This window comes from Microplitis mediator, chromosome 7, assembly GCF_029852145.1.
Source record: "Microplitis mediator isolate UGA2020A chromosome 7, iyMicMedi2.1, whole genome shotgun sequence".
Classification (NCBI taxonomy): domain Eukaryota; kingdom Metazoa; phylum Arthropoda; class Insecta; order Hymenoptera; family Braconidae; genus Microplitis; species Microplitis mediator.
In genome coordinates, this window is record NC_079975.1 from 11,795,060 (window position 1) to 11,820,714 (window position 25,655).

A 25,655-nucleotide genomic window follows, 5' to 3' on the forward strand; every position below is an offset into this window, starting at 1 on the left:
TATATATATATATATATATATATATATATATATATATATATATATATATATATATATATATATATGCATCGTTTTCTGGTGCAAAAACAACATTGCGTTAAACGGCTAAGCATACAGATCACGATAGGTGGCAAAGATAATAAACTTGATAAGGGTGTAGGCACAATGCAGAGTACATGCCCTACCCTCTATACTTGCAGGGGGTGGCCAAGATGGGCGTGGTTGGTTTCACCCCCGTAACTCGACGAGGATTGGCCGGCAGAATGCGAGGCATCGTCAAATAAAATCCAATCGTTGACTAAAGGAATGCGAATCTGGACTTTTTTATTTTCTCTTTTGCGCTTGATGTCTCACTCATTTGCGTTCTCTTTTGGTTGCTATCATGAGCAACCCCTCTACATGTCTGTATCCCTTTACTCTTTGCCGCGGTAAGCCTGACGTGCGCGCGCTCGTCTATTCTCTGTTTTAAGGGGTATGCAGTGCTGTTTGATGGAAGTATGATTTTATTACGGCATTACCAAACGGGCAAAACCTTGAATAGCTTGGATTATAGTTTGTATTATCTAAACTGACTAGGAGGGAGAAATGAGAGAGAACGATAGTATGCGAAAGATCGAGAAACCTCTGCTTGGTAAGACTCTGAAGCAATCCAACCTCAGAGAAATCGCCTTCCCCCTTCAGTGATACAGTAAGTTTGGTATCGTCGCTGAGCCTCCCTCAAATCATCAAGGGTAGGGGCATCATGAACAAGAATAGGAAAGAGAGAGAAATGCTACATTTCTCTTGACCACCTATTCATTCGGGGGCTGCACATTCGCGTCACATTCGGGTTGTCATACAGATTTAAACACATTGTCAGTGGTGTTCACTATATACGTGATCTATTATATTCAATACTATATAATCATATTCAGTGATATGTATGTTTATTAACTGTGATAATGTTGTAATTTAGTGTGTTTTTATAAAAATTGTGGAATATTCATAAATTATGAAGAAAACCTTGAATTTTACAAAATCAGTCGGTATAAATATAAAGAAATTTTTAAGTTATTAAACAAATTGTTAAATAAAACTTGCGTGGAAAAAGTTATGATACCATCTCCTGCTGCAATGTTTAAAAATTTGGAGCAACGAACTGCTTCGAATTTTTTGATGGAGAATCTTTTACAGAGAAATGCAACCCCAGATAGTGAATTAAGTTTAACTTTGAATAATTGGGCAGCAAGTTGGATGGCTTGTCAACGTGAGAAAGAAAATAATGCTATCACAGTCGGTAATCTTGGACTTGATAAAAGATTACGGCGTCATCCAGATAGTATTGGTGACCTTGAAGAGAATGGGTCTGTCAGAATAGATGTAGATATGGAAACTGAAACCGAACCTGAAACGGATGGTGAGTTCCTTACTTATCACGAGCAAGTGACTCAATTAAGATTAGCTAAAAGAATAAAAGTTGAAGATAATCGTCTCCAAGATGATGATCAAGTATCAAGAGATTTAGAGCTTGATAGAGATTGGGTAGGTTATGATAATCCAGATTCGTTAAGAATAACCACGGAAAGTGAAGAAAGGATCGGTGTTGAAGAAACTTATAGCAATAATTGTAGCGATGATCAGTGTGGCCGGGATATGAGTCCAATTAATTCATATACATCACCTATCACTAAGTCATCTCGGACTATTCAAATAAAAGAAAAACCGGAACTCAAATTCGGTGTAAAGGCTATTCTTGCCGATGATTATGAGCGCCGTCGCAACAGTGGTAAGTATATATATATATATATATATATATATATATATAATTTCGATAATGTGAATATCATATTTGGTCATAGAGCAGTACTTTAGGCAACTCTCTGACAAGGCGTTCACGCTCGACACAAAGCTCGCTACAAATCAGTGTCGGAGCCAGACTTGCACCCGACGCTCCCTAAATCTCATCCACACACACTCAAGACGAGACACAGCGTGCGTGCGGCTCGTCGGAGCTCTTTCTCTTTCAGTTGCTCACTCAGTCTCTTGCCTTGCACTCACACCTCTACTCATGGACTTCGTTCCTGGGGTGGAGTTCGTGGCGTCAGCTGTTCTGCCACTTAGCTTCACCCTTATATTAAGCTCTTACGATTGGTGCCTATAATATTAGACAAGCGTCAGAATTCAATGACGTATCAAGCTCTACTCTAAAGCCATTTGTCTTTTATTTTAATTATTCTGGTTGAAAAATAATTTACTTGGATAATTTTTATTTTCCAATGAAGCCAGCTACACTGAAAAAAACAAGTACTATTGTCCAAACCAGAATTTATTGGTTCTAGAAATCAGTTACAAATATTTATTTTATTATTATTAATCATTAATTTCCTCGAGAAAAGAGCATCAAATTTATTTTGATATTATATGCATTTGTTATTATATTATGGGTAAACAAAGAATAGCTTTGCTTGAATTGAATAAAAATTATTTTCATCAATTCTACGAATTCTTGAGACAAAATTATAAGTTTTCGAAAATTATCAAGAATATATGTTCTTGTATTAAGTAAATTTTCTTCATAAAAGTATTTTTTTTTCTCAGTGTACACAGGTGAAAAATTTGTGTTAAATTTAACACAAATCACATGTCCCAAATGGTCCACTCAATTTTTCGTGTTAATTTAACACTATAGTTGTGTCAAACAATAATACAGGTTTAAAACTTGTTGAGATCAGACAACACATTCAACTTTATACTAAAATTTACAGTTGATGGTATCAAATAATTGACACAAATTATTTAACCATTGAATTTTTATACACAAGAACACAAAATTTTCAACTGTGTAATATTTCCAATGGTTTTTTTTTTCATCGCCATCAAAAAAATAATTGTAGTTTTCTTTTCTTAATATTTTTCTCTCACATACAGACATAATAATCTGTTTTATTTATTGATTGATAGACCTTGATAGTTTATAGCAAGTGATAAAAACGTGTGAATGAAATATATAACACATAGAGATTGTGTAAATGTTACACTCAATATTAAAAAATCACAAAAATACTACAGTAACAATATTTTTTAAAGGGGTGGGTAGGCGAGTGAAAGATGAGAGGATTTTTGATGTACTACTGTAGGTGAATGTATATTTACATTCTACGAGTTCTCGTACATTTGTCAGCTAGCATATGCATTGACCATGCCACGTGCATGTGTTAATTGTCGCTTCCTATTCCGATCTATCTGATGAATCAGCATATTCTGAACTCGTACCCCCTTCCGTCACACAAAAGCATACACTCAAAATTTTGATAAATTGTATTACAATGTTAACTATGATACTTTACTAGTACATTAAATTACCAATTTCACCGTTTTACACAATTTTTTTATTCTCTATTTGCATAGTAGTAATTTTTAATTTCTTAATAAAAAACGTTTGGACCCAACCATATATGTCTGGATCTTGTTATATCTGTTTGTATCCAAATACAAATATTTGATCTTGCTATATATAAGCATATGTAGTTATGTCTTCTCAAATTCAACTACACTCTAAAACCAAGTATGTAGTCAAAATTAACACACTTCCCAAATAACATTGAAACGCCATAAGCAATCTATAGATATTTAATACACCGTGAAACGTGTTTTAAATGACTACAAAAAACTAAAGTTTCACTTATGGCCTTAAACATAGAACACATTTAATATGTGTTAAAATAATACACTTGTAACACACTTGGTTTTAGAGTGTATATATAAGCAGATATAAAGATTGATTTCTAAGCAGATATACTTATCTCCAAGCATGTATAAGTATTAGGGTGGTCCTTATTTTGGACATTTTCGAATTTTTATGCTCCCAGAGGTTTATGTGGTTCGAAATAAATAAGAAAAAATATCCTCCAAGTTTCAGGTCTCTATCTTAATTTTAATCCGTGCCGCACAGCGATGTAAGATTCCCGTTTGAATAACATGGGGTTTTTGGAATTGAACAATTAATTTTTTATTTCGGCCAAAGTAATTATTCAAAAAATTTGAAACTCTGTAGGCTTTATCCTTATAGTAGTAGCTACTTCTCAGAATTTTTACAGATTTTTAGCTACTATAATTTTGGAGGTACAGCAAGATGAAAAAAAAGAAAAAATAAATTTTTTTCATATTTGTCTAAAATTTTATTAAAATAACAAAAAATCACTCTGCATCCTTATCAAAAGTTCTTACTTTTTCTCATTCTCGCATCCAAGTGGGTAAATGGTATATCTGTGTTGCACTAATATAATAATCAGGAACTTCGGCCGAGTTTTGCTCACGAACAAACGAATATTTCCAAAAAATTAAAGCGCACTTCGCTAAATGAGGCAGTATTGAATCATGGTGTAGTGGAAAGGTCCGTCAAAGGATGATTTTTAACTTCCCGCTAAGAAAATTAACAATTTTCAATAATTCGGGAAGTTATTGGTTTCGGTCCGATTTGCAAAAACTGAATTTCTATCAGATTTTGACGTTTTGAGGTTCTAGGAAGCTATCCTGACCGATTTCACGATGATGTCCGAGTGTATGTATGTGTGTACGTACGTATGTATGTATGTATGTAAATATTCATAGCTCTTGAACGGATGAACCGATTTTGATCTTTGAGGTGTCATTCGACGCGGCTTGTTAATATCTTGAAGTTGTAAAAATTTGAGCTTAATCAGTAGGGTGCGTTCGGAGATATTTCAAAAATATAGTTTTTTCAAAAATGTTTTGTTCAGATAACTTTTAATTTGCTCGATGGATTGATTCCCAAATCTAATCAGCTCTAAAACTTTATAAGCCGCGTCGAATGCCACCTCAGCCATCAAAATCGGTTCATTCGTTCAAGAGAAATCGTTGACGAAAGAATTCAAAAAAAATTTTATTTTTGTTGTTTTTGAAATTTCTCAAAAATGACTGGATAAATCAATTTTAAAATTTTATCAGCTTTATAACTTGATAAATTACGTCAATTTTTCCCCCCCAACCGTCTTAATCGGTCAATTCGTTTACGAGATATCGTTGATTAAAAAAATAGTGAAAAAGGTTTTTTTTCGGATATCTGCAAAAAAATTGAATCATTCGATTTCAAAATCTAATCATCTCTAGAACTTAATAATACGCGTCAATTGCCGCCTCAACCATCAAAATTGGTTAATTCGTTCGCGAGATATCATGAGAGAAAGAAATGCTAAAAAATAATTTTTTTGAAAACAAGGGCATACAAAAGTATTTTCGAGCTCGAAGAGCTCGAAAATGTATTCACAATAATCTTTTCGAGCTCCATGAGCTTGAAAACAGCGGGAAGTTTTAGGGCTAGCCCGCAGGGTCAACCGATAGACAGATTTTTTTAAAATTTATTAAGATTATCTCTCAAACGTTTTCAATTACGGCCGAACGAATTCCTTTAAAGTTTGAGCTCTTAATTCCAACCAGATCATGTGCTGCAAATTTTTCTTTGTGATTTTTTAAGTTTATTATATTTATTTATAAATAGATCTCTTTTATTAATAACTTATTATAGTTATAAAATTGTAAATAAATCACTATTTTGACATTATAATACACAAAACTATAAACTTTTTGTTTATTATTCATTGCTTAAAACAAATAATAAACTTAGTGACTAATTTTTTGAAGCAAGTATTAAAAGAAATTTAATTTATTTATATTATTCATTGAATTTTAAAATAAGACATAATATTATTAGTCGCACAGATATACCGATCTCAGATATCGATTGAAAGCATCATATATCTTTTAAAAAGACACAAAATCAAAAAATATAAAAAAAAATTTTTCTTGGGAAAATCACAAAAAAATTTTTGCGGCACATGATCCCGTTAGAATGAAGATCTTAGACTTTGAAGGAATTTTTTTTAACGTAATTGAAAACGTTTGAGAAGTAATCGTCATAAATTTAGAAAATCATCCTTTTAAGGACCATTCTACTGCACTATGATGCAATACTGCCTCAATTAGCGAAGTGCGCGTTAATTTTTTGGAAATATTCGTTTGTTCATGAGCAAAACTCGACCGAAGTTCCTGATTACTATATTAGTGCAACACAGATATACCGTTTACCCACTTGGGTACGAGAATGAGAAAATTTTTTGAACAATTACTTTGGCTGGAATAAAAAATTAATCGTTCAATTCTAAAAACCCAATGTTATTCAAACGAGAAACTTACATCGCTGTGCGGGATGGGTTAAAATTAAGATAGAGACCTGAAACTTGGAGGATATTTTTTTTTATTTATTTCGAACCACATAAGCCTCTGGGAACATAAAAATTCGAAAACATCCCAAGTAAGGACCACCCTAATAAGTATATATAGTTAAAGGGGAAGGGGGTAGGGTGGGCAAAACGGGGTACCCCCAAAATTTGATAAAAAAAAATTTCATATTTCAAATGGTTTTTAAACATTCCAAAATCACTTCTGTAAATATTTTTAAGCGTTACTTTGAATTTTTTTTGATAAACTTTTTCAAAAATCAATTGCCAGTTGAAAAATATGAATGACGTTTGTTTTATGATAAAAACTATTAACAATTTTTTTTCTTCTTTTGTATCCAACAAACATGTCAAATATAATTTTTCTTCATGTAAATTACTTTAAAAAAAATTCAACTTAATCAAATTCGTTTAAAATCCAGAAATTTTGTTTTTTTACTTTTTTTAGGGAGTACCCCACTTAGCCCGCAGAAATGAAAAATTTTTTTTTTTCAACGGTAACTGAAAATTTCTTCTATTTACTTTGAAAATCACTACAAAAAAAAAGATTTAGCGTATTCCTGTCCTCGAAAACTTGGTATTTCCTTAAGTACCCCCTTTTGCCCCTCCCTCCCCTATCTGCTCAGATCTAACTGTATATAAGAATTAAAATCCAAGCAAATATACGTATATCCATGAATAGATGAAAATAATTGAAAATGTGTGACTATATGCAGCCATATTTGGTCAGATACAATAATAATATTTAGAAACAGCCAAGGCTCCTGAATCGTCGAACTGTAGGGGTTTTACTATGAAAAAGACATTAAATACAGACTTTTTAGTCTAATTATGCACGAATATCTAAGTAATATACGAAAATTTACATTTTTTATCCAAGCAGATATAAATATTTCCGAAAATATATTATTACACATTGTTACTATCTGGTCATAAAATATTGACCCTAAATTGGAAATATGAATAACTTGTGTTTGAAAAAATCGCATTAGCCTGTGATATATAGATCGGTAAATTGAAGTCTCTTCTACTCCTATCCATAATTTCATAAGTCTAAAAAAGTTTTTACTGGCATGTAAACAATTGAAGCTTGAAAAACGCGGTTTTTTGTGAATTTCATTTGGAAAAAGTCAAATCTTTTTTATCGGGGACTTTCAAATGTATAATTTTTCTTTATATTAATTCAACGAATTTGACATGCTTCAAATAGTTAAAAAAGTAGCTTTAATATTTCAGATACAAAACAATCTATTAGTATTTAAATTGGCCTAGCGGATCCGTATACACCGTGTAAACTTAGTGTAAACTCGATATATACCTAGTGTCAGTGTAAATTAGGGGTTTATTTAGTGTATACTCGGTGCATATTGAGTATACACCAAATACACTCAAAGTTTACACTGAATTTACCCGGTGTATATGCGCACGATATACACAGAGCTTACACCGAGTATACACTAAAAAAAATTTTTGAAGTCCTCAGAACAAATTTTGTGAAGAAAATTTTTTTGAAAAAAATTGAAATAAAAAAAAATCGAATTCTGAAAAAAAATTAACAGTTTTTAAAAAAATTAAAATTTTCAAAAAAATTAAAAAAAAATATACACACAAGGTAAAAGACCCTGTTGTTGACCATGACCCAGTTTCTGACCTTTTCAACTTTTTTCTAACTTACTTAAAAAACTATAACTTTAATAAGAAAATCAATTCTTTCTTAATTTATAGTAATCTATTCTGAGCCTTATTAATGGCAATTTGAAAAACATAGAAATTATTAACTGAATAAAAAAAAATGATTTAGTCGTATGTGGCTGAGGAAGCTATATTTTAAGTGTAGTGTAGTCTAAGCAGTTGACGTTAGAAGGTGCAACAATTGAATCTGTGCACTAATTATCATGTCAGTAAGAAAATTTTAATAAAAATGTATGGATAGATCAATATTTAATTAAAATTTATTTTAATACACGTATAAAACATTAAAATGAGTTTTGTTGCTAAAATTTGAAGGTTAATAACTAGGCTCAATTTTAAAGGTGTGATGAAGTTGTTGACCCTCAAATTCTAACCTACTACGAACGAGGTTATCTTTTTTATTACATGTCTATAAAATGTAAAAATAACAATATTTATATTTTTATTAAATTATTTTTTATAATGCAGGTATAAATTAACATTAAATATTTATTTTTATAAATAAAAGATCATATTTAGATCTTGCAAGTATGTTTTTGGAGTGATAAAATGGAGGAAAAAAAAACAAACCAGAGTAGTTTCAACAAATGATTTTCATTTTTTCATTTATTGTTTTATAGTATGACTAATTATTTATATTTTAAATATTAAAAAAAAATATGTATTTGTTATAAAAAATTTTTTTCCAGTCACACTTAAAAAACTTTTGACTTTGCTTACAGCACTTAGAAATTTTTATGAAAATGGGACTTAAAAAAAAATTTTTGGTGTAAACTTAGTGTATACTCAGTGTATATACGCCGCGTATACACCGTGTATATTCGGTGTATACTTAGTAGATAGCGATCCGCTAGGGTGACATCGAGGTTTAATAATCATTCACTTTGAATCGAAATTACTTTAAAATATATTACTCAAGAATATTTCAGTGACTCACGATATTGTTTGAAGAAAGAAAAATCAATTATCAAATTTCTAATTGCATTTAAACTTTTTTATTAAGATTTATGTATAATAAGTTTTAGTGAAGAGTTTTGTGATTTTCTCACCATTGAAACCATCAATCTTTGACATAATTTCATAATTTCCCGCTGAGAACATCGACGATTCAAATGTCTTATTTAAAAATTTACTATGTAGGTTACATTTTTCACTTTTTAACATCGTAATTTTAACCAAGATTTTTAGAATTAAAAATTATTTCAAAAATTACAAGGTTAATATCGTAACAAGAATAAAATGATAGTTACAATTCAAAACCTATACTTATTCCTACCCTGATTAAAAAAAATGATTAAAAAGTATTTAAAATAATTTGTTTTTTAATCATTTTAAATACTTTTTAATCCTTCATATCATTTCTAATCCTGTCTCTTATGGACATTTAACGTGTGAAATCATTTTTTTTAATCAGGGTATATTTTTCTTTCTATTTACTTTTGAAAAAAATAAAAATTTCAGTGCTGCTTCTGTTATAATACGATGGAAGTTATAAAAATTACGATGTTACATCGTAATTCTAAATACACTGGTCACAGAAATTAAAGGATAGAAAAAAAATCCGAAATTTTTAGGTGATTTTCAACATGCTGTAACTCGGTGAAAAATGTTCGTATGAAAAAATTAAAAAAAGCAAATTGTAGCCTCTTGAGGCTAGAAACTTGTTTCTAGTTTTCAGATCTGTACCTCAAAATTTTTCATCATGTACGGTTCCGGAGTAATCATAAGAAAACCAACAAAAAAAAATTTTCAAAATTTTTGCTGGTCTTTCAATACCTCTATGGGCGACAATAAATTTTTTTGAATAATCCGACTGTCTGACTTTTCTAGGAAATTTTGTTCCCTTCAATTTGGTGGCCTAAAAAAGTCTCTACGACGATTTAGCGCCGAGTTATCATTGATCAAAGTAAAAAAGTCTATTTTGGCTTTGATAATCAATAACTCCGGATGTATTGGTCGTAAAGAGAATGGAAGCAGGGTTTTGAAAACTGGAAAACATTCTCTATAAGGGAAAATTCGTGGCATTTGATAGAAAAATTTTTTTAATGCGATATTGTTTAGTAAAAAACCGGTCAAAATTCACACATTTAAGGATATTCGGAAATCTTGCTATAACTTTGGATATAACGGATGAACAAACGATATCTTCGTCTTTTTTTCAACCTCAAAGTGTCCTGAAAAAACCCTGAAAATTTCAAATTGCTGCGATTGTTCTTTCTTAGTGTCCCGAAGCTTTAAATTTATCGATTTTGTCAAAAATCACCATAATTGGTAGTTTCTCGGTTTTTGTTCATTTTTTCGATTTGAAAATGTTTTATTTACCGATAATCTTTATTTCTTCGATCAAAAAGATCGATTATCAAAAAAAATTGAAAAAAAAAATTTTTGAAAAAAAAAAATTTTTTAAAAAAAAAATTTTGAAAAAAAAAAAAAATTGTTTCAAAATTGTTTTTTTTTCAATTTTTTTCGATGATCGATCTTTCTGATCGAAGAAATGAAGATTATCGGTAAAAAAAACATTTTCAAATCGAAAAAAAGGCCATTCGGCAGCCGAAATGGAAGGTAGATTTATAAAAAGTCACATACAGACATATCTTGCGATACATGTTAGTGTATATAGACATGATATGATATTAGGCTCGTTTTCTTAGAGTGAGGGTAAAAAAAGACGACTATTTTCGATAGAGAACTTCAGATAGTTGATTCGACAAAACATTTTATAGGTAACCTAACAAAGTAACCTTCACGGAAAAAACTATAGAAAATTTAATTAGTATGAGATCATAATTATAATTGCTATTACGATGGCAAGATCAGATATAATTTTAGGACTACAGGTACGATTGAAACATCATAAATATTAAAAGAAATACTTTTAAAATATAAAATAGCTGTAAAATTTGCAGGTTATTTTGTTCACAATAAAGTACAACTGACAAAATTGTAGTATAATGGAAAATACATAAGTTATGTGGAATGAAAACCATATTTTCAACTTTTTTGATTTCATGAAAATTTCAAGGCTATCAAATTATTGAAAGAAATACTCGAAACATAAAGGTTAAGGTCATAAATTAAAGCTTATTAGTCAAGCTTTAGAATACTTTTTACAGAAATTATCTATGAGTTTCAGTTTTAAAGTTATATAAACTTTAAAAGTGAATAAAAACTGATTTTTTCGAAAAATCGTGAAAATTTTAAACAGCCCTAACTTCAAAACAATTTGAACGATTTAGCCCATCTTTGAACTTGATCAAGATAATCGCCTATAGAATAAGTGTGGAAAATTTCATTAAGATCCGATAAGAACTGTAGGTGCTATCGTAATGACAAGACCAGTGATAATCATAGGGAGTAGAGGTACATTTGATCCATCATAAGTAATAAAAGAAATACTTTTGAAATATAAAATAGCTGTGAAATTTACAGGTTATTTTGTGCACAATAAAATACAACTGACGAAACCGGATTATAATGGGAAATTCATAAGTTATGTGGAATGAAACCCATATTTTCAACATTTTTTGATTCCATTAAAATTTTCAAGGCCATCAAATTATAGGATGAAATGGTCGAAATATAAAGTCTAAGGTCATAAATTAAAGCTTATTAGACAAGCTTTCAGATACTTTTTACGGAAATTGTCTATGAGTATTAGTTTTAAAATTATATGAACTTGAATGTGGAAAAAAATTGATTTTTTCAAAAAATCATGGAAATTTCAAAAAGCCATAACTTCTAAACTAATCAACCGATTTTGCCCATCTTCGAACTTAACCGTGATAATCGCCCATAGAATAAGTGTGAAAAATTTCATTAAGATCTGATAAGAATTGTAGGCGTAATCGTGTCCTCAAAACTGCGTTATATCCCATATCTATACTAATATATAAATCTATAGGCTCTGTCTGTACATTGTGTTTTTATTTCGAATTATGGGTCAAATATCATTTTTATGACCTACTCATACATAATCTACCATTTTTAGAATTTTTGTCTGTCTGTCTCTCTGTCTGTTTGTACCTTTATAACTAATCAACCACTTATCTGATTGAGATGAAATTTTTTATACATATACAAGATGCTGTCACTTAGAATATAGGCTACTTTTTAAATCAATTATAAATCAGAATTCGGGTATATAAATTATTTTTCTAAAAGTACAATAAAAAAACAGTTATATTACAGCCATCAATTGTTTTCATTTCATTAGCGTCAATTGTTTTTATTCCATTGGCGTCAATTGTTTCTATATAACGCATATCAATTGTTTTTTATATTTTTTTTCATAGATTAGATTTTGTTTCATTTATCAATTGTTTCTGTCAATTAAATTGATAGGTTATCTCAATGCCTTATTGAAGAACTAACTAACCTTATTAAACAGTCAGAATAAGAGTGTCTCATCTGACTTATTTGTAACTAAGTAAGAATGTAAATCTATTTAATTTATTACTTGAATTTTTTTAATTTTTTGTATGATATATAGGATTAAAAAGACAAAATAACATATTTTACACAATATGTAAAATAAATGAAGATCATAACCTATAAATAATCATTTATATTATTTATCAACCGTTTTTGTGCATTAACTTATAAAAATAATTTGGTTTGAAAGATAAGTACTTGATTTTGCTTAGTTATTTAGAATAATTTTTTTATTTTTGTATGCTAAGTTAACCAAGATTGATCAATTCAATATAACTTATAGTGATTAATAATTTTATATTTTATATCTATATCTATACTAATATATAAATCTATAGGCTCTGTCTGTACATTGTGTTTTTATTTCGAATTATGCGTCAAATATCATTTTTATGACCTACTAATACTGTATTTACCCTTTTTGGAATTTTTGTCTGTCTGTCTCTCTGTCTGTTTGTACCTTTATAACTGATCAACCACTCATCTGATTGAGATGAAATTTTTTATGCATATACAAGATGCTGTCACTTAGAATATAGGCTACTTTTTAAATTAATTATAAATCAGAATTTGGGTATATAAATTATTTTTCTAAAAGTACAATAAAAAAACAGTTAAATTACAGCCATCAATTGTTTTTATTCCATCAGCGTCAATTGTTTCTATATAACGCATATCAATTGTTTTTTATATTTTTTTTTCATAGATTAGATTTTGTTTCATTTATCGATTGTTTCTGTCAATTAAATTGATAGGTTATCCCAATGCCTTATTGAAGAACTAAATAACTTTATTAAACCGTCAAAATAAGAGTGTCTCATCTGACTTATTTGTAACTAAGTAAGAATGTAAATCTATTTAATTTATTACTTGAATTTTTTTAATTTGTTGTATGATATATGGGATTAAAAAGACAAAATAACATATCTTACACAATATGTAAAATAAATGAAGATCATAACCTATAAATAATCATTTATATTATTTATCACCCGTTTTTGTGCACCTTTACTAATATATAAATCTATAGGCTCTGTCTGTACATGGTGTTTTTATTTGGAATTATGTGTCAAATATCATTTTTATGACCTACTCATACATTATCTACCCATTTTGGAATTTTCGTCTGTCTGTCTCTCTGTCGGTTTGTACCTTTATTACTAATTAACCACTTATCTGATTGAGATGAAATTTTTTATACATATACAAGATGCTGTCATTTAAAATATAGGCTACTTTTTGAATCAATTGTTACTCAGGATTCGGGTATTTAAATTATTTTTCTAAAAGTATAAGAAAAAAACAGTTAAATTACAGCCATCAATTGTTTTTATTCCATTAGCGTTAATTGTTTTTTATATTTTTTTTATCGATTAGATTTTGTTTCATTTATCAATTGTTTCTGTCAACTGAATCGTATATCACAGTTTATTAAACAGTCAAAATAAAAGAGTCTAATCTGACTTATTTGTAACTAAGTACGAATGTAAATCTATTCAATATAGTATCTCTGGAACTATAAGGCTTACGGATTTAAAATTCAGCGTGAACGTTTGTGATCCCGGGAAAAAATGATTTTGCCTAATTATATATAATTATATATAAGACCTTATATATAATTAGATCTAAAAATTGGCCAGGTCTAATTATATATAATTTATATATAATTATATATAGGTTATATATGATTATATATAATACGTTATATATAATTAGATCTGAAAATTGGCCAGGTCTAATTATATATAATCATATATAAGTTATATATACTCATATATAATTAGATATGATTATGTATAATACATATATATATCATATTTTATATATAATTAGATCCGAAAATTAGGCGGGTTTAATCATATATATGATTATGTGTAATTTATATACAATTACGTATGTTCATGTACGATTAATATTGAAGAATTCAGAGGGAAGTTTATTTTTTAATTATACTTTATACTTTAATAAAATCAAAACTCCTAAGAGGGTTCGTGGGGCGTTAAAGGTTAATATGCTTCCGTTCATTGAATATATATGGTACAGAGCTTAAATTCGGCATGAACGTTAACTTTGTCATGTACACAGAAAAAAAAATTCTCGACTGAAGATAAATATTCTTGATTCAAGAAAATTTTTTTGGAAACCTAAATTTTCTCAGATAAAGTAGAAATCTTCTCCGACCAAGGCAAATTTTTTTTTTAACCAAGACAAATTCTCTTGGCTCAAGAAAATCTTGATTTGATTCCCGAAAACATTTGGCTTCCAAAATATTTTCTTAATTTAAGATAACTTTAGTTTCTGTGTAAGTATCTCTCATAAATCGGATTTAATAGATTCAACTCCTAAAGGAGTTTGGGGGAGTGTCAAACGTTAGTGTATTCCCGTTTTTTAAATATATGTGTTACAGAGTTTAAATTAAGTATGACGATTAATTGTATCGTCTACTTATGTACTATACTGAAAAAAAAAATGTTCCCAAGTATAAATACTTCATTTAAAAAAATATTTACTCGGCACTATACAAACAAATAATATTCTTAATCATAGAAAATATGTACTTCAACCGAGTAATATTTTCTTGATTCAAGAATTTCTATACTTATTTTAAGAAAATATACTTGATCGGAGTACATTTTTACTGAGATTAAACAAATATTCACTCGGTATGATACAAGCATTTATATACTTGAAAAAAGTTTTTTTTCTCAGTGTAAAATGGGTTTCAAAGGTACGATATTAATTTTTTATACACCCTTTAACTGAATTACTTCAATGAATCTATGTTAAAGAAAAAACAAAAAATAATTACATTTCAATCAAAATATTATAAACTCCGTCTTTTATCCGAGATCTGATAAAGGAGACGCGTATGTTTTCAACTCAAAAAAAAAAAAAAGCAAATAACATTTTCGTCTCATCGTTATGATTGTGGTGTAATTATTTCTAATTGCATTTTGTCATTAGTTCTTTATAGCTTACTACAATAATATCAATACAATTGCCGAGGAAGTCATCGGTCAAAGCCATAGTTATAGAAATATTCTTAATCATGAAATAAAAAAATCATCACTTAACTGTAATTTACGCCCAGCGAAGCGGGCAGGTAACGGCTAGTATATATATATATATATATACATACATATATAAATTTTTTAACGGATGGTATTTTCGAACCCTACTCAACTAATTATGATAGGTTGTGACAAAATTGCTTGAAAAATCGACCATGAGGACAAATACAATAGTTAGATTTTAGAAAAATCTACCTAAAAATGAACAAAAACCGAGAAACTACCAATTATGGTGATTTTTGACAAAATCGATAAATTTAAAGCTTCGGGGCACTAAGAAAGAAAAATCGCAGCGATTTAAAATTTTCAGGGTTTTTTCAGGACACGTTGAGGTTAAAAAAAAGACGAAGATATCTTTTGTTCATCCGTTATATCCAAAGTTATAGCAAGATTTCCGAATATCCTTGAATTTGTGAATTTTGACCTGTTTTTTACTAAACAATATCGCATTAAAAAAAATTTTTCTATCAAATACCACTAATTTTCCCTTATAGAGAATGTTTTCCAGTTTTCAAAACCCTGCTTCCATTCTCTGTACGACCAATACATCCGGAGTTATTGATTATCAAAACCAAAATGGACTTTTTTGCTTTGATCAATGATAACTCGGCGCCAAATCGTCGTAGAGACTTTTTCAGGCCACCAAATTAAAGGGCATAAAATTTCCTAGAAAAGTCAGACAGTCGGATTATTAAAAAAAATTTATTGTTGCCCATAGAGGTATTGAAAGACCAGCAAAAATTTTGAAAATTTTTTTTTCGTTGGTTTTCTTATGATTACTCCGGAACCGTATATGATAAAAGATTTTGAGGTCCAGATCTGAAAACTAGAAACTTGAGGCTACAATTTGCTTTTTTTATTTTTTTTATACGACCATTTTTCACCGAGTTACAGCATGTTGAAAATCACCTAAAAATTTCGGATTTTTTTTCTATCCTTTAATTTCTGTGACCAGTGTAGTATCTGCATCCTCCGTAAGAGGCGCTCTTGTGACTTATAACTGTTTATTCAAATCGTTCATATGGATCTTAAAAACAACAAAATCTCGTAGGCCCTTCTATGGCCGAGTGATCCAAGTCCGAGTCCAACTCCCGAACGATTATTACTTTATTCTTTTTTTTTTAATTTCTGGTCAAATTTTACTATGTTCACATTGTAATGTATACTAAAGAGCTTGAGACTTAGTATTATTTGTCTGAAGTATTAATTCTTAAATGAAATTTCCAATGCTACATCGTAAAAATTATGATTTCAAAGGTATATTCCACCACTATAATAATCAATAGGACAAATTACGATGTTACCATCGTAAATTGAACTGGAATTTTTTTTCCGTTTGTATTGATAATTATGTTTTTGAACTCCTTGAGCTCGGTTACAAAAAAGGTAATTCATTTATTGAGTCTACGGGCGGGGGAAATTTTTTTCTTAACAAACCAATGTAAAGTTCAGTTAGCAAATTTATTCAGCTACTATTTGCTTTTTTTGTTGTCTCTGTAGGACAATTTGTTGCAGAGATATCGGTCTATATATGGAATAGGATCTTTTTGTCTTTGATTATCGATATCTCAGCAACTATTGGTCTCACGGTAAAAGGGCAGTTTTAAAAACTTGAGTTTATTTCTTATAAGGTAAAAAGCCTAGTACCTAATCAGAGAACTAGTACATGATTACTCCATCTATTTGTATATCTATATTTAGTAAAATTTAGCAAACACAGATATGCAAACACATGAGTGATCAGGTACTAGTTCCCTGATCGGGTATCGGGTCTCTTACCTTAAGCTTTATTTGGGTAATAATTAATCTAAAATATGACAGGGTGAAGCCACGTTTTGAGAAATCTTTTATATTACGTATATAAATTTACTGAATGAAGAAGTTGTAATTTCCGTAGGGAACTTTATGGTTTTTTGTTACATAATTAACTTTATCACATAAATTCTACTTTATGTCTACACGTATTCCAAATTTCATGTCTTTTAACTTGTTTTCAATTAACACTAAATTATAGCGGTTTTATTTTGTGCTCAACTTCTTTCAGAACTTTTTCATTGAGTGATTTTTACAAAAAGACAAAAGGTACAGAAAGATGCTATTAAACCATGAATACTAAGTTATTTTTGCTTATATTGCAGAAATCTTTGATAGTTCTCCATATAGTAATATATGAAATTCGTTTAATAGATTAAAGAGATTTTATTGTTTTTATACACGGAAAAAGGAAAACAGAAATGATTGCTGTTCGAACGAGCATTTATTACATTTTCAAATAGTAACGCGGCGCTTCATAAACGAAACGGTTTATGTAAAAGTTACAGTTTGGCGCCGCGCAGTAAGTTTTACATTTTAATGTGAAACATTACAGTTTGAAAATGTATTAAATTTACTTTCTCACTCTGTAATGTTTAATGAAAATTATCAAAGTATCATTCAAAAATCTTTAGAACTTACAGTTTTTCTCAGCAAGTTTTACGTGAAATTTTACAAACTTGTTTCACAAAATAACGATATTGCAACTACACGGAAAGAGAATTATGGGAAGTTTTGCTATGCATTATGGGAATAGTTCCCATAATGATATGGGAATAGTTCCTATAATAGTATGGGAATAGTTCCTATACCAATATGGGAACCAATCCCATAATATTATGGGAACCATTCTCATATCATTATGGGAACTTTTCCCATAGTGTTATGGGAACCATTCCCACCCGACTAGAATTTTTCATAAGGGCCTGACGAGGTCCTTATCGGGTTAACCTTATTTCAAATAAGGTCCCGATCAGGGTATCCTGGCGAGGATCCTGATATGGATGTAACGCTTAAGACCCATGAGGTCCTTATCGGGATTGCCTTACCAGGATATCCTCATCACGTCCTTATCAGGATTGCCTTATCAGATCCTTACCAGGATATCCTCATCAAATCCTTATCAGGATTATTTTATTAGTAATTATTTTAAAAAAAATATTAAATTGCAAAAAAAAAAATAAGAGAATTTTAATTCGATCGAGAATGTTATCTATTGTATTGAGAGCATTAATTAGAGGAAGTAAACATATTTTTTATTGATGAAAAAATCCCGATAACTGCTGGGCTCGAACCTGCGACCTTTCGATTCAAAGTCATCGATGCTATCCACTGGGCTAACATACACAAGTGATCTTGAAAGTGTAAATATAATATTCATTATGATGTCAAAGAATAACTGATGAAGAATGAAAAATCTGTGCTACAATGATTGACGTGATTTTTATATTATATTCTTTTGTACTTTTTTTCATTTTTACCCTGTAAATGAAATATTTAAAGAGATGGGATAACTTTTTTTTGAACAATGATATCCAGATAAGGTCCTGAACTGGAACTCGTCGGGTTGACCCGATGGTAAGTAAATTTTTTTTTAATAAGAATATCCTGACGAGGCCCTGATCAGGAACGCGTCAGGTTGACCCGATAACAAATAATTTTTTTAACTTCCCGCTAAGAAAATTGTAAATTTTCAAAAATTCGGGAAGTTATTGGTTTCGGTCCGATTTACGAAAATTGAATTTCCATCAGAAGTCGACGTTTTGAGGTCCTAGGAAACTATTCTGACTAATTTTAAGATGATATCCGAGTGTATGTATGTACGTACGTACGTACGTACGTATGTAAATACCTGTATCTTTTGAACAGATGAACCGATTTTGAACTTTAAGGTGTCATTCGAGGCGGCTTGTCAATATCTTGAAGCTGAAAGAAAATTGAGCTTGATCGGTAGGGCTCGTTCAGAGATATTCCAAAAATAAAATTTTTTCAAAAGTGATTTTTTGATAACTTTCAATGTGCTCGATGGATTGATTCCAAAATGGACTGAGCTCTAGAGCTTCATAAGCCGCGTCGAATGCCACCTCAACCATCAAAATCGGTTCATTCGTTCAAGAGAAACCGTTGTCGAAAGAATTAAAAAAAAAATTTATTTTTTATTTTTTTTGAAATATCTCAAAAACGACTCGATAAGTCGAATTCAAAATTCGATCAGCTTTAGAACTTGATAAAACGCGTCGATTGCCACCTCAGCGTCTCAATCAGTTTATTCGTTTGAGAGATATCGTTGGAGAAAAAATGGTGAAAAACGTTTTTTTTCGAAAACAACAGCACACAAACGTATTTTCGAGCTCGAAATTGTATTCACAATAATGTTTTCGAGGTTCTTGAGCTCGAAAACAGCGGGAAGTTTTGGGGCTGGCCCGCAGGGTCAACTGACAGACCGATTTTTTTAAATAGAGATATCCTGACGAGGTCCTGACCAGGAACTCGTCAGGTTGACCCGATTGCAAATAACTTTTTTTTTAATAGAGATATCCTGGCGAGGTCCTGATCAGGAACTTGTCAGGTTGACCCGGTGGCAAATAACTTTTTTTTGAATAGAGATATTTTGACGAGGTCCTGATCAGGAACTTGTCAGGTTGACCCGATAGCAAATAACTTTTCTTTGAATAAGGATATCCTGACGAGGTCCTGATCAGGAACTTGTCAGGTTGACCCGGTGGCAAATAACTTTTTTTTGAATAAGGATATCCTGATGAGGTCCTGACAAGGAACTTGTCGGGTTTGCTCTAATAAGGCAAACCTTATATTAACCCGATAAGGTCCCTATGGTACTTCAGGCAAATCAGGAAGAAATTCTAGTCGGGACATAATATCATAAAAATTTATTTTGCAAAATAGTGTAGAAATTTCCCTCATGATATGGAGAGATTCAAATTAAGCTTCTTCAACGCTGAATTTATTAAAAAAAAAAAAAATTTGTTAAGAATTTTAATGTTTTTGCCGAATACAAATTTTTTTTTCAATGTTTGAATTTTTGTTTTTATGTTCAATAATATTTCTGTGTATTGTAAAAGTGATTACCACACTTTTCTTTAAATTAATTTTTTCATAATAGTATGGGAACCATTCCCATAATATTATAGGAATGGTTCCTATAATATTATGGAAACTATTCCCATAATATTATAGGAATGATTCCCATAATGGTATAGGAACTATTCCTTTACCATTATGGGAACCATTCCTATAATATTGTGGGAATAGTTCTCATACTATTATAGGAACCATTCCTATAATCTTATGGGAATGGTTTCTATAATTTATGGGAATGGTTTCTATAATTTATAGGAATAGTTCCTATATATTATTGGAATGATTCCCATAATATTATAGAAAGTATTCCTATAAATTATAGGGACCATTCCTATAATTAGAGGAACCATTCCTATAACGTTATGGGTATCATTCCCATAATTATAGGAACTATTCCTATAATTATGGGAAACATTCCTATAATTATGGGCGAAATTCCTATAATTATAGGAACTGCTTCCATAATTTATGGTCGTAATTCCTATGATGGTATAGGAAAAAATTTCACAAAATTATGGGAACAGCTTCCATAATTTTCTTTCCGTGTATAAATTGTAAATTTTACATTTTCAGTTAGTAATATTTGTGTTTATTCCTTTAAATAATATACTTTTAATAGTGATAGAACCCACTACGGAATATAAATTTTAACGTTTCAACATATGAATTTTCAGTTATTTTTAATTCTATAAATTAAATAAACATTTATTTAAATAATTATGCTGTTGGATAGCTTATCCTCATCAATAGTGATACAAAATATTAATCGTAAAATTAAATGATATTAAAAATAGCGAACATGTGATAGCACACATAGAATATTTTTAAAAATTATATCGATGATGCACATAAAAAAATCGGTCTGTCAGTTGATTCTGCGGGCCAGCCCCAAAACTTCCCGCTGTTTTCGAGCTCGTTGAGCACGAAAACACTATTGTAAATACATTTTCGAGCTCTTCGAGCTCGCAAATACTTTTGTATGCCATTGTTTTGTAAAAAACCATTTTTTAGCATTTCTTTCTCCCACGATATCTCGCGAACGAATTAACCGATTTTGATGGTTGAGGCAGCAATCAACGCGTTTTGTCAAGTTCTAAAGCTGATCAAATTTTGGATTCGATTTATCGAGTCGTTTTTGAGATATTTCAGGAAAAATAAAAATTTTTTTTTTTTTTAATTCTTTCGACAACGGTTTCTCTTGAACGAATGAACCGATTTTGATGGTTGAGGTGGCATTCGACGCGGCTTACAAAGCTTCAGAGCCCAGTCGATTTTGAAATCAATCCATCGAGCAAATTGAAAGTTATAAAAAAAAAAACACTTTTGAAAAAATTTTATTTTTGGAATATCTCTGAACGAGCCCTACCGATCAAGCTCAATTTTCTTACAGCTTCAAGATATTGACAAGCCGCGTCGAATAACACCTTAAAGTTCAAAATCGGTTCATCCGTTCAAAAGATACAGGTATTTACATACGTACATACGTACGTACATACATACATACATACACTCAAGCATCATCGTGAAATTAGTCAGAATAGCTTCCTAGGACCTCAAAACGTCGACATCTGATGGAAATTCGATTTTCGTAAATCGGACCGAAACCAATAACTTCCCGAATTTTTGAAAATTTACAATTTTCTTAGCGGGAAGTTAAAAATCACAGAATTTATTTCATGCATTAATGTTAATATTCAATTTATAAATATATTATTTGTTTAGTTAATACGGAATAATATCGAATGTTTGCTAATTCATGTATTGTATAATTATTACTACAGAAATGTAAAAGCTTTAAAAAAAAAAAAAAACACTTTAACCAAGACAAAACATACTTAAAAAACGAATCCAGCGTTATGATTACCATGGCCAGCATAAAAGAAGTTTCTGCATCGTAGCGAACCTGATGCAACAGGGGTTAATTTACTGTAAGACGCTTGATTAGTATTGCCGAAGGTATCATCATGATAGTTATTATCCATTGTGATAATAGTTTCAGAATAAATAGATTACGATAAATAAAAGAAGTTACAAAATCCTTAAACATAACCAACAATGAAAAAAAAATAAATCATTACCACCCTTTCAATTTTCTTTTTGGATTGACAACTATTAAAATCAATACAAAATAAGAAAACAAAAATTAAATTATTAATAAACAAGCAAATTGTAAATAAAATTTATTCGCTTACCGAAAATAATCATTCAATTATTAACATTCACAATATTGGACAACTTTACACTTTACTAGACAACTCCACGTGGAATAATTACTTCACATAAGACGCCCGTGAAACAGAAGACTCTTATTACTATAATCTCTAATATTGAGGCATGAGTATTGGCTAAGTGAAACGTGCACTCACATATACTACTTCAAAAATATTTACTGACAATTGAGTAGGATTATTATTTTCTTATATTCAGCTAATGGCCGTGGTATACGACCGTATACAGTCTAAAATTTTAACATGTAAAATGGAAAACTTACAAAATCCAATGCAAGTGATTTCATGGAGTTGAAACACAAATTGCCAATTTTCAATCTTTCATGAATGGTTGTCAAACTGCAAAACTTAAAAAAGTAAATTTTTAATTTTATGAAACTTATTAACGATATTTAAAAATGTCGTTTTACTATTTTTATATTTTAAATAGTAAAAGTTCGTGATTGCTAAGGCATTGATGATACTTAATACAGAAGTTTTAAAAATCACAGTGTGAGATGTAATAGTTCCATTTTCTACATTAAGGTTCATAATTGATTGCCCGCACTGTAAATCTTATCGAACCACTCAACAAATTTCTTTAGTTGGTACTTGAATTTTCACATAACGGTTAAATGGTGATTTTGACAGTTTTAAAGAGGAATAAATGATTTTTAAAGAAAAGAACTTTCTGTGAACAAAAGGTAATAATTATTTTATATTTTATTTCGTTCGATTTACATTTTCAAACTGTAAATATTGCTGCTTAACTTGCAACTAATTTTTTACTGGATAAAATTTAAAAATTACAATATACATTTTTACTTTTGTAATTTTGAATATGACGGGCTTGTTTTTACATTTTATTCTGTAACTATTCCAGATTTTTTTTTTTCCGTGTACCTAACACGTTCATACTACGGATCATATGAAGGTCTTGTGATATTGGTCATGTTGAAATCAAAATACACTGTATTCTTGTGGTATTATTTGTATTAGGTAGAAGGGATCCTATATTTTGATTGTGATAGTGTTCGATATAAATAACATATTAAGATTGTGAGAAGTATCATACAATATATATACTACGTGTAAAAATTAGTAAAATGTAAAGCAGGTTCTTCATGAGAAATTCTTTTTGTATGAGCAACAACTGTAATAACATCGCATATAAGAGAGTTTTATTAGAGTGATGAGTAGAAAGAAAGAATTTGTATTCAATGTTTCCGCTCAGGCTTGAACTTTAAGCGTATAAAGTCTGTTCATTGGTTAGCAAAACAACGATAAAACCCGATGAGTATTTTATAGGGCACATAAGTACAATAGAGTACTATTGTTACCACTTAAAATCTTCAGGATAATATCTCTGGCTACGCCCGTTTATCACTATTATTTTATTATTTTTAAACGCGTCCAATATTTTTCTTTAGACTTTTTGGTACACAACAGCATTTTGATGACCAACAAATAAATCGTAAATAATAGAGAATCTCATAAATAATAACAACTTGAAACGCTAGTTATTTTTACTGAGTATCCTTCATGTTGAAAACAATCAAAATAATTTTAAATTATTATAAAAATCAATTAAATCATATTAATTGTTTGCTATTATTATTTAATAATCTTTTGTATCAGAAATAATTCAGGAATTCATTTCCTGTTGATACGATTAAATATTATTGTAGGTTAGTTAAAAAATTAAATTTAATATCGTGTACTTTTTTAACTATAAAAGACACTCTTTCTTACCATTCAATGCAAAAAATATTGTAAGATATATTGAATACCTGACTAGAAGTTATCCCCAAGCATACATTAGGACCCCATTGGGTATAGAAGCCCGATAGGGTTATCCCTATTGGGATATGATTGGAAACATATCGGGGAGCCCAACATTAAAATAAAAAAATTGCGATCGGGTTTATCCGCTTGGGATAGGATTGAGAACATCCCTAATGGCAATGTTGATGTTCTGGTGCAAATCTTGAGCAAGTCAAGGACAATACAGCGAAATATTGAATATATATATATATACTGTGATTTCCAGATTTTGACTAAGATAGCTACTAGGGATGTTGGGAAAACCCATGCTGAAATTAGTGACTCAATAATGGGTTTGCTCAATTAGGATATTTTTGGGAACTTGGTGGGATGACTCAACGTCAGAATTAATAACTTGCTGTTGGGCTTACCCGATTGAGAAATAATGGAATAAGTAAATTTTTTGTATGTTGGGATTTAATTAGGATTTTATTGGGTTGGCCTAAAGTTTCTGTAGGGTGTACCCAATTGGTGCCCAATAGGGATTACCCGATTGGGATCATCTCGGGCTATAGATCAGGGTTGCCAGATTGGGCTACTTATCGCGAATTAGGTGATTTTTAACTTCCCGCTAAGATAATTGGAAATTTTCAAAAATTCAGGAAGTTATTGGTTTCGGTCCGATTTACGAAAATCGAATTTCCATCAGATGTCGACGTTTTGAGGTCCTAGGAAGCTATTCTGACTAATTTCACGATGATGTTTGAGTGTATGTATGTATGTATGTACGTACGTATGTACGTATGTAAATACCTGTATCTTTTGAACGGATGAACCGATTTTGAACTTTAAGGTGTTATTCGACGCGGCTTGTCAATATATTGAAGCTGTAAGAAAATTGAGCTTGATCGGTACGGCTCGTTCAGAGATATTCCAAAAATAAAATTTTTTCAAAAGTGTTTTTTTTTTATAACTTTCAATGTGCTCGATGGATTGATTTCAAAATCGACTGGGCTCTGAAGCTTTGTAAGCCGCGTCGAATGCCACCTCAACCATCAAAATCGGTCAATTCGTTCTTGAGATATCGTGGGAGAAAGAAATGCTAAAATCGGTTTTTTTCGAAATCAATGGCACACAAAAGTATTTTCGAGCTCGAAAATTTATCCACAACAATGTTTTCGAGCTCAAGGAGCTCAAAAACAGCGGGAAGTTTTGGGGCTAGCCCGCAGGGTGAACCGATAAACAGATTTTTTCTATGTATTTGCTACTAAATTAAAGTTTAAGGTACAAGTCGCAATCTAGGCGAATTTTAATGTTTCAACATTGAGAAAAATCTTAATCAT

At 30.2% G+C, this 25,655-nt stretch overlaps 1 protein-coding gene across 1 annotated transcript in view; it reads left to right on the forward strand.

Annotated features, from left to right (window-relative positions):
* The first annotated feature begins 550 nt into the window (after positions 1 to 550).
* LOC130671063 (homeobox protein Hox-A1a) overlaps positions 551 to 25,655 on the forward strand; it is a 244,821-nt gene continuing 219,716 nt past the window's right edge. The window contains exon 1 of the mRNA XM_057474753.1: positions 551 to 1,765. Coding sequence (XP_057330736.1) covers positions 1,093 to 1,765 — 673 coding nt within the window. The 5' untranslated portion in view covers positions 551 to 1,092. The remainder of the gene's footprint in view (positions 1,766 to 25,655) is intronic.